Here is a 9,586-nt window from a genome sequence, read left to right on the forward strand (position 1 = left end):
TTTTCACTTATCACAGTTAGTGTGTGTGTGTGTGTGTGTGTGTGTGTGTACAAGTGTGCATACATGCACACGCATGCAAATGCACCAGGGGAGGTTGGAGGACACCTTCTAAGAACTGGCTTTCTGCCTCTACCTTGTGGGTCCCAGGTCATCAGCCTTGACAGAAAATGCCTTTATCCACGGAGTCATCTTGCTGAGCTTTTTGTTTGGTTGTTTATTGTTTATTTTGATTTGTTTTGGTTGGGGAGGTGGGGTTAGGGGAGTCGGGTAGGTTCTGGGGACTCGAACTCAGGTGCCGGCACGGCACGCACCTTGTCATCTGAACTATAACTTTGTATTTTAAGGAAGCAGTAGTAACCCCACCTCTTTCAAATGGCAGATACCTTCTGGACCAACCCACAAATAAAGCTGTCCCTGACGGAGAGGGATGAAGGCCAGGAGGGCTGCACTTTCCTGGCAGCCCTGATGCAGAAGGACCGCAGGAAGCTCAGGAGGTTTGGGGCCAACATGCTGACAATTGGCTACGCCATTTACCAGGTGGGAAACCTGCTGTTCTCAGGACCCTGCGGGGCTCTGAGCTCCCTACTACTTCTGGGCTCTGTGTCCTGTTCAAGTCAATTTTCCAGCTGAAAACTAGTTTCATCTCCCTGATGTCCCTGCTTTCCCCTGCAGTGCCCAGACAAGGATGGACACCTGGGTAGGGACTTTTTCAAGTACCATGCCTCCCTGGCCCGGAGCAAGACATTCATCAACCTGAGGGAAGTCTCCGGCCGCTTCCAGCTGCCCCCCGGAGACTACATCCTCATCCCCAGCACCTTTGAGCCTCACCAGGAGGCCAACTTCTGCCTGAGAATCTTCTCTGAGAAGAGAGCTGTCACTCGGTGAGGCGTGGGGGCTGCCGAGCCCTTCTTTCTCGGTGTGCGCTGTACGCTGGGGAGATGTTTGCCAGAGGGGGACCCCATCCTCCCCACCCATCACCCTCAGGAAGTGAGACGGAGCAAGGTGGCTTGCACCGGTAGCTCCACAGACCCCTTTCCCCAGCCACGGCCTGTCTGCTCCCGGTGTAGTCGCTGGCCACTGGGCACAGCCCTTCATCTCTCAGACACGGCCCTCAAGAAGCTTCGAGAGTACAGGGTTCATTTAGGGGTGCCGGGCATATTCACTCACATGGTGCCAACTACTGAAAGTTTCCAGAGTCACAGTCAGTCATTCAGCTGTGCTGTAAACACACACCAGTGACTGTGACTCAGTTCACACTGCTGCCCCATGCCCTGGTCTTAAAAGAGGTCTTTTTAAATCAGCTCCTCCCGTTGCTGACATTTTCCGATGCCGCCACTCAGCATCCGTGACTGTGTGTGCAGCACAGGGGAAAGAGTTCAAGATATAAGAACTCACTTTCTGCTCTAGGGAAGAGCATCTGGAGCAGTGGTTCTCACCTGTGGTCAGGACCCCTTTCTCGGCCCTTTTCGAGCCTATCAGACAACACGGGTACTTCCATTACGCTCCATAACAGCAGCAAACCTACAGTTACCAAGTATCCATGATGATAATTTTTGCTGGAGGCCACCACAACGTCAGGAACAGAATTGAAGGGTTTTGCAGCACTGGGGAGGTTGAGTTCCTCTGATCTAGAGAATTCCAGATGCAGCCCAAGAAGAGACCAGCACACACGGCTGTCAACAGAGACGGCTTGAGCTCCCCACTCTAGCTTCTCCTCTGGGCAGTGAGGTACAACGGGCCTGGCAGTGTGCAATGAGAGGCCCCAGGTCCAAAGTGCGATTGGGCTTCTCGGGGAAGGTGCAATCCTTTTCCTTGGCCAAACAGGAGCAATGAAGTCTTCACATGTCTCCAGGGCTCCCCTGGCTGCTGAGACAAGGCGAGGCTGGGTCCCTCAGCATCCATGCCCACGTAGCATGAGTCCAGCATGGCCATGTCCTGTGAGTGGCCAGTACAGGTGACACCAGCCCCAGGCCTCTGCTTTCTATCCTGTCAGAGAACTCAGCGCCGAGCCCTGATGGCCCCACCATGAAGCAGGGCACAAGATAGCAGTGTGTGCTCCTCACAGGAGACGGGGAAGGCTGTGTCTGTTGCTGTGGCTCTCAGGCAGGGCGCTGATCATCAGCATCTCCTGGAGGGATAATGTGGGTCCAGGGAATGAGGCGGGAGGGGACCGTGCCTTGGATACCTTTCCTGTTACTGTGATGAAATGCCCCGGCTAGAACAATTTGAGGTTTTGTGTTTAGCTCATCCTCCTAGGTGCATTCCATGTTGGTGGGGGATGGGGCAGCGGGGGCTGGCGCAGTCAGGAAGCAGAGTGAGGGAAATGCTGTTGTGCTGGCTTTACTCTTTCTGTGCAGCTCAGGACCCAGCTCAATGAGGAATGGCACCGAGCAGGCCGGGGCAGCAGCTCCAACATCGCATGCCTCCTCTGGGGACCCGGGGTTTGGGGGCGCCGGTATTCCACAGATTACCTCCCGAATCGGGAAAGCAGGGGGCGCTGCTGTAGTCTCTGCTTTCGGGCTGCTCAGGACTGCAGACTGTCCTTGGTTGGGCGCATGCCAGCCTGGCTCTTTCTGGCACTCGGGGCAGGGCTGAGAGGCTGGGGTGGCAGTGTCAGGACAAGGGAGGGGTTGGATAGGCAGCACTGAACAAGACCGTCCGGCAGGCCGAACCTTCCTTTCGTCCTGCGCGATGCGCGCCTGCCACACCGCTGAGGTTGTGTGCTTTCTGCCGCTGCAGGGACCTGGACGAGAACACAGACATCCACCTTCCTGAGGTGAGTCCTCTGCGGGAGGATGGGGGAACCTTCAGCAGAAGGTTCTAGGACTCTTCTTCAAACCGTAGGGTCTCCTAAAGATCAAATTCAGGACTCGAACTGCTCTTGGCCAGGCAGGCGCCCTGGCTGATTCTAGCCTGGAGGCCAGGGCTTCGCTTCCCACCTCACACAGCCAAAGGGAGTGTGCAGAAGCCAGCTGGCTGCTTGGAATAAAGTTCTGTTGGGGGCCATCTTTCTTTGGGCTCCCCCTCCCCTGAGAGGCCCCAGATAATTGTGAAGGCTAATTGGAAGTATCTTCAAACTTACTTTAAGAAGAAAGCCAGGGTGGAACCCACGTGGAATCCCAGCACTTTGGAGGTGGGGGCAGGAGGATTAGGGATTCAAGGCCGGCCCTGTCTGCAGGGTGAACTTAAGACCTGCTGGGATTTATAAGACCCTGTCTCAAACACACACACACACACACACACACACACACACACACACATACACACACAAAGAGAGAAAGAAAGAAAGAAAGAAAGAAAGAAAGAAAGAAAGAAAGAAAGAAAGAAAGAAAGAAAGAAAGAAAAAGAGGGAAGGGAGGAAGAGGAGGAGGGAGAGGGGAAGAAGAGAAGGAAAGAAAAAGGAGGCAGGTTGATTTGGGGAGCACAGGATTCACTGTGGGGGAGCTGTGATGTCTTTAACGGGTTCCTAAGATCTATCTACACATGTCTATGTGTCATGTATGTGTCATGAAGGTAGAAGTGGGGCTAACAGGAAAGAGGAAGGGGTCTAACAGGGAGACCAGGAGAGGCTAGTGGAGGAACTGGTACAGTCATGTATACGCTATGCCTGAATCAAAACATAACTGTGAAATCCAACGCTGTGGAATGAATGTTGACTGTCTGAGGGGCTGAGGTAGGACAGCTGGGTGCTCCTGGAACAGCCAGAGCTTCCTCGGCAGCAGAGACCTGCTGCGAAGGGCCTGCTGCTCTGTGCTTCCCCCGGGGCCACAGTTTATATGACCCCTGCCTTCTCTGGGGGCAGGAAAAGATGACCCTCTATCAGGAAAGATGGGGATGAGGGGGATGAGGCTGGAGCACTGCAGCCCTGGGCCGAGCTGCCAGCCAGGCCAGGCCCCCTGGGCTCCTCATCCATGTTGTAGTGACAGCATTCCCACTCTGGCAATCACTCCATATGAAACTCCCTATCCCCAAGATGAAACCAAGCTGTCCACCAAGCTTTGAGAAACCAGGAGATGCCAAACAAGCCTGGCATGCCAGCTCTGGCCATGGGGCTGGGAAGCCCCCCCCCCCACACCTCCTTGAGATGCTCCGGAGCAGGTGGTAGCTGGCCAGCGGGTTCTGTGCTGTGGGACTGAACCAGGGCCTCCCCCTCAGGAACAGCACAGGGCCCAGCCCTGGGCTCTTCTCTGCTATCTCTGAGGGAGGCGTGTGTCCGCTTTCTCCCTGCTCTGCCCTCGACACACCTCATTGCTCCTCTCAGCTTCCAAAACCGACCCCCCCGGAGGAGGAAACGGAGGAGGAGTGGCAGTTCCGGGCCCTGTACCGTCAAATTGCTGGCGAGGTAGGAAGCTGGGCTCCCAGCACAGGACCGTGGCCACGTGCCATGAAAGCCTGGTGACCTGAGTTTGATCCTCAGAATCCAGGTAAAGGTGAAAGGAGACAACCAACTCAGACACACTAACAAATTCTCACATACACACACACTACAGTAATTCCTAGGTATCCTAGATGTGCAGGCTCCCTCCACAGCTCTGGTAAGGCCTGTGTGTTTCTCTCACCAGCCTGTGCTTTGTGGGTGCTGGTGTTGGTGGGTGTCTCACATTGATGATTCAAGATTCACCCAGAGGTTTTTCATTCACCACATGTTAGGTGTCCTGTCTTGAATATCAAGTGAGGCCCATGTGTGAAGTTTTTGGCTTTCTGGGTGTCCCTTCGAGGAGGCACGTGGACCTGCTGCTTCGTAAGTTCTCCGAGGCTTTGCGAAGCATCCTCAGAGAGCAGGCAGCATGCCCCACCTTCCTGAGCCTTCCCAGGTTGCTATCTCTCCTGGTTGGCCCTTCCCGAGGAACCTGTGGGCTGCGGCTGCCTCAGGGTGAACGCAGCTCCTGGCACAGTGTCCCCAGGGTCGGCCACACTCAGAGCGGCCAAGGAGCCCACAGTGTGGCTGTCTCCACTCCACAGGACATGGAGGTCACTGCCCAGGAGCTCGAGTGCGTCTTAAATGCTGTTCTGCAAAAGAGTAAGTGCCGTTCCCACCAGGGCCGGGGCCCCCTGAAAACAGGGACCACGCTGTCGGGCTCTGCCCCTCAACACCACCCGCATCCCACGGCTGAGCGTGCCAGGCTGCACAAGCTGCTCCCATGGCTTACTTCCTGAACCGATGAGGGCTTCGACGTGTCCCATAGGCCTTCCCACAGAAAAGCTGGTGGCAAGGACAAAAGCCATCCCACATCACCCTCACGTGACCACTGTCACTGTGCGTGTGGCCTGCGCTCCACAGACGTGACTGTGCACGTATGTGCGCTGTGTGTTTTCTGTGCTGTGTGTGTGCGTATCTGTTTTATGTATATGTAGTCTGAGCTGTGTGTATATGTCTATGTTATGTACACGTGTGTATATACTATACATGTGTTACCTGTGCTGTGTGTGCATTCACGTGTACATGTTTCTGTTTTTGTGTGTGTCACGGCCTCTCATCAACTCTCTATCTCAGACTTGCTTCAGTGCCACTTTATCAGAGAATTCTACAGTGTGGTTGTTGCTGGATTCTTACACTCGGCATACTGTTTAGTGTGTGTGTGCGTGTGTGTGTGTGTGTGTGTGTATGTGTGCGTGTGTTCACGTGTGCAGATGTTCACCTTCAAGTGGAACCAGAGGACCACCCCGTATGGCTCCCTGGGGCCATCCACCTTTCTGTTTGTCTGGACAGAGCCTCTCATTGGTGGGAACCAGTGTGTTCCCGCCTCCAGGGGCTGAGGTCACCACCCAGGCTGGCGCTCCTGACTGTCTTAAGGGGCTCTGGGGGATTGAACTCAGGTCTTCTCGATTGCAAGTCAAGCGCTTCACTGACTGAACCGTCTCCCCGGCCCTTGGTTTTATTTTTTGAGACAAGGTTTGTCTAAACACCTAGACTGGACTCAGATTTACCCTTCTCCAGCTCTGAATCTCGAACGCTGGGGCACAGGCTGTCTGAGGCTTCACCACCTGTGCGCGAATATCAAATCTCTTCAGCAATTTGGGGGTGTGTTTTATCTGTCTGCTCTGTTTGAAACTATGTCTCACTTAGGTTCCTGCCTCTGCCTCCTTAATAGTGAGATTATAAGCATGCACCACCACACTCTGCTTTTCAGTAATTTTAAATCCTGCTCATTGAACTTTCCAAGCTGGTGTTAAAGTACACTTGTGAATAGCAGAACATTGTGTGGTTGAAGTTTACCTCTGTTAATATTCTTGATTGGCCATTTATATAATTGTTTTTGGAGACAGATTTTCTGTGTGTAACCTTTGGCTGTCCTGGAACTAATTCTGTATTCCAGGCTGGCCTCAAACTCAGAGATCTGCCTGTCTTTGCCTCCTGAGTGCTGGGATTAAAGGCATGTGCCACCACTGCCCAGCACAGTTTGTAAATAATATTTGCAATTATAAATAGGATGAAGGTTGGGCTGGAGAGACGACTACATGATTAAGAGCACCTGCTGCTCTTCCAGAGGACCTGAGTTCAAATTCTAGCTCTCGAGTCAGGTGCCTCACAACCAGCTGTGATGTCAGCTCCAGAGCATCTCACACCATCTTCTGGCCTCCACAGGCACCTCCAGGCCCCTGTGTACACACATCCGCAGATAAACCCACATACACACAAATTAAAAGAAATCTTTAAGAAGCAGACAAATGGTGAAACTTGGGTTCCCTAGTACCAGCGTAAACTCGGGAGAACAGCCACCCCTAAATTTTCTGTACAGATTGAACTTCCTTCTGGAAGCTCAGTCCCTACTCTCAGCATCCTAAGACCACAGCATGGTCCCAGAAAGCCTGACCCGCCTACACCGCTGGAACCCTAGGAGAAGGGAATGGGCTTGTCTCAGGGTCACTGACCACACGGCTCCCGTGCGATTGCAGAAACAACCTTCAAGTTCAAGAAGCTGAGCCTGCTGTCCTGCAGGAACATCATCTCTCTGATGGACGTATCCTTTCCAGCAGGTGCTGGGGTCCCGCTGAGCAGCGCTGTGGGGGGTGCTCACTCTCCTGGGATAGGCACCACAGCCATGAAAAGTGGGAGACCTTGTTAGCCTAGCTAGGGTTGGGTCAGAACAAGGGGGTCAGGACAGCGCGGTGAGGACAAGAGGGCCAGGACAGCGCGGTGAGGAGAGGGCTTCTGAATGGGTCTGTGCTCTCCCCCAGGGAAAAGGGTCTGCTTTCCCGTGTTGTAAATATTCAGGCGCCCTCCCCATCTTATCTGCCATTTCCCTCTTCAGAGGTTCCTGTTTCTGTCACTGAGGTTACTGCCCCAGGGCCCCAAATCTATTACTCAGGGCACACAGCCCTGACCTCCTCCTGTGGTCCCAGAGCTGGGTTCCCACAGGATCCTGAGTTGAAAGGCCCTTAGCTCATATGTCCAGACCAGTGGCAATGGGAAGCTGGAGTTTGAAGAGTTCCGGGTTTTCTGGGACAAGCTGAAGCACTGGATGGTATGTGATCTCACTCAGACCCCCAGAGTGGGGCAGAGACCAGAACTACAAGCTAAATGTGGCATTGTGAGGTGTGTGTGTGTGGGGTCATGTCCAGGACTCACAGTGCACCCTGATGCTGGCAGGGGCACCACAGTGCATCCACCCAAAAGGAAAGGAGACGAAGGAGGACCCGTGGCTGGAAGGGAGCCCAGAGCATGAGACCCTAACTCCTCAGCATCACATGGGCTGGGGTATAGCTAAGTTGATAGGGTGTTTGCCCAGGATGCCTGAAACTCCGGGTCTGATCCCCAGCCTGAAACTAGGCAAGATGGTATGTCTGTAACTGCCACACTCGAGGACCAAGGATTCTGATCCTTGTGGGGACAAAAGGATCAGAAGTTTAAGGTCACCTTCTGCTACAGGGAGAGTTGGAAGCTAGCCTGGGCTACATCAGACCCTGTCAAAGAGAAGGAAGGAAGAAGGGAGGGAGGGAGGAAGGAATGGAAGGAGGAAAGGAAGGAAGGAGAGAGAAAAGAAGAGAAGGGCTTGCTCTAACCTTGCCTATCTGGAAGGCTGCTGTCATCGTGGGCAGCTGCCAGCAGTCACTGAGCCCTGGCTCTGACTCCACTCTGCTCCCCGGCCCCAGGACCTGTTTCTCCAGTTTGATGTGGACAAGTCCGGCACCATGTCTTCCTATGAACTGCGGAACGCCCTGAAGGCTGCTGGTAAGGACCACGTCAGATGTGTACTCTAGCTGCCATGTTCCTGTTTGCGTGCAAGTGGGGGCGCACACGCTGAGAAGCTGGAAGGACCATGAGAGAGGAAGAAGAGATGAGGCTGGGTGGGAGGTCGGTGGACACCCAGGAGTGGGGAAAGGGGTCTGGGTGGGACAGGGGAGGTGCGAAGGGAAATGGGGTGGGGGAGAAGATGTGGGGAAGAGAATCAACAAGAAAAACCGGAACTGGCTGCCTGTGGCTATGAGATGCCCACCATGCCCGTGATTTCCCATGTCTGCAGGAGGCATAGCCCAGTGAAGAACGAAATGTGTCACAAACATGAGACGGTGCCTGATTTTATTAGGGTCTTGTGGCCCCATTTCCAGGGTGGAGTAGCTTGGTCCTGGAGGCTGCTTTGGCCTCATGGATGCAGATGCCAGGGTTTGGGAGTGGCTGAGGCCAGGCACAGTGCCAGCCTGACCAGCCTCCTCCTCTGTGGCACCTGGAAGAATAAGTGAGGAGACCCCTGGGGGACCTCCAAATGCTGCCGTGAACACGTGGTCAGGCACACGCCCAGAGCTAACTCGGGGAAAGAATACAACCTGAACCATGCATCAGGGAGCGGAGCAATAAAAGTCAGACCCAGAGTCAGACATCCTGACTCACCCAAAGCGTCCGCTGAATGAGGAAGACGAGGCCAGAGGATGGGAGCCATGTCCTGGGGTGGGCAGGCCATCTCCAGGGCTGCACCGGCCTCCAGTGTGCACGGAGCCTCTCTCCGACATGGTGTAAGGCTCGAGCCCCTGCACAGCCCTCCCCACACACTGAGGGCGGCTCCCCAAGGTGCAAAGGCAGCTCTGGGCACTTTAGCACAAGGACCTGGGTTCAGGTGTGGTAGCACGTACCTGTAATCCCAGCACTGGGAGGTGGAGACAGGAGGATTCCTGGAGTTGGCTAGCCAGCCAGCCTGGCCTATGTGGCGAGTTCCAGACCAGTGGGAGGCCTTGTTTTGGAAAACAAGGGGGTTACTGAGGAGTGGCAGCTGCCTTGACCCTGGCCTCTACCACACTCTCAAGTGGACGTCCAAGTGAGCACATGCACTCGGGCTGTGGGCGTTGGCTGCTTGGCTTCCGTGCACCCCGAGGTGTGGGCTCCCCTGGGGCTCCGCCATGGCAGGCCCTGGTCTCCTGTCCATCCGCAGGCTTTCAGCTGGACAGCCATCTCCTGCAGCTACTCGTCCTCAGGTACGCAGATGACGGACTCCAGCTGGACTTTGATGACTACCTCAACTGCCTGGTTCGGCTGGAGAATGCAAGCCGTGAGTGCACAGGGGAGCTGAGTGTGCAGGGAGCTGAGTGCGCAGGGAGCTGAGTGCGCAGGGAGCTGAGTGTGTGCAGGGAGCTGAGTGTGTGCAGGGAGCTG

The 9,586-nt window shown here is 54.7% G+C and overlaps 1 protein-coding gene across 1 annotated transcript; it reads left to right on the forward strand.

The window, feature by feature from the left end:
• Positions 1–379: 379 nt before the first annotated feature.
• On the forward strand, positions 380–9,562 carry LOC129684152 (calpain-9-like; the record flags this gene model as incomplete). The annotated part of the gene is given in 9 exon segments (XM_055617225.1): positions 380–537; positions 673–881; positions 2,740–2,776; positions 4,262–4,342; positions 4,963–5,020; positions 6,898–6,962; positions 7,398–7,466; positions 8,095–8,173; positions 9,366–9,562. Coding segments are annotated over 9 exon segments (926 nt in total), but the record flags the coding sequence as incomplete, so codon positions are not given.
• Positions 9,563–9,586: the final 24 nt, after the last annotated feature.

This window comes from Psammomys obesus, unplaced genomic scaffold (genome assembly GCF_907164565.1).
Source record: "Psammomys obesus unplaced genomic scaffold, mPsaObe1.curated_primary_1811, whole genome shotgun sequence".
Lineage (NCBI taxonomy): Eukaryota > Metazoa > Chordata > Mammalia > Rodentia > Muridae > Psammomys > Psammomys obesus.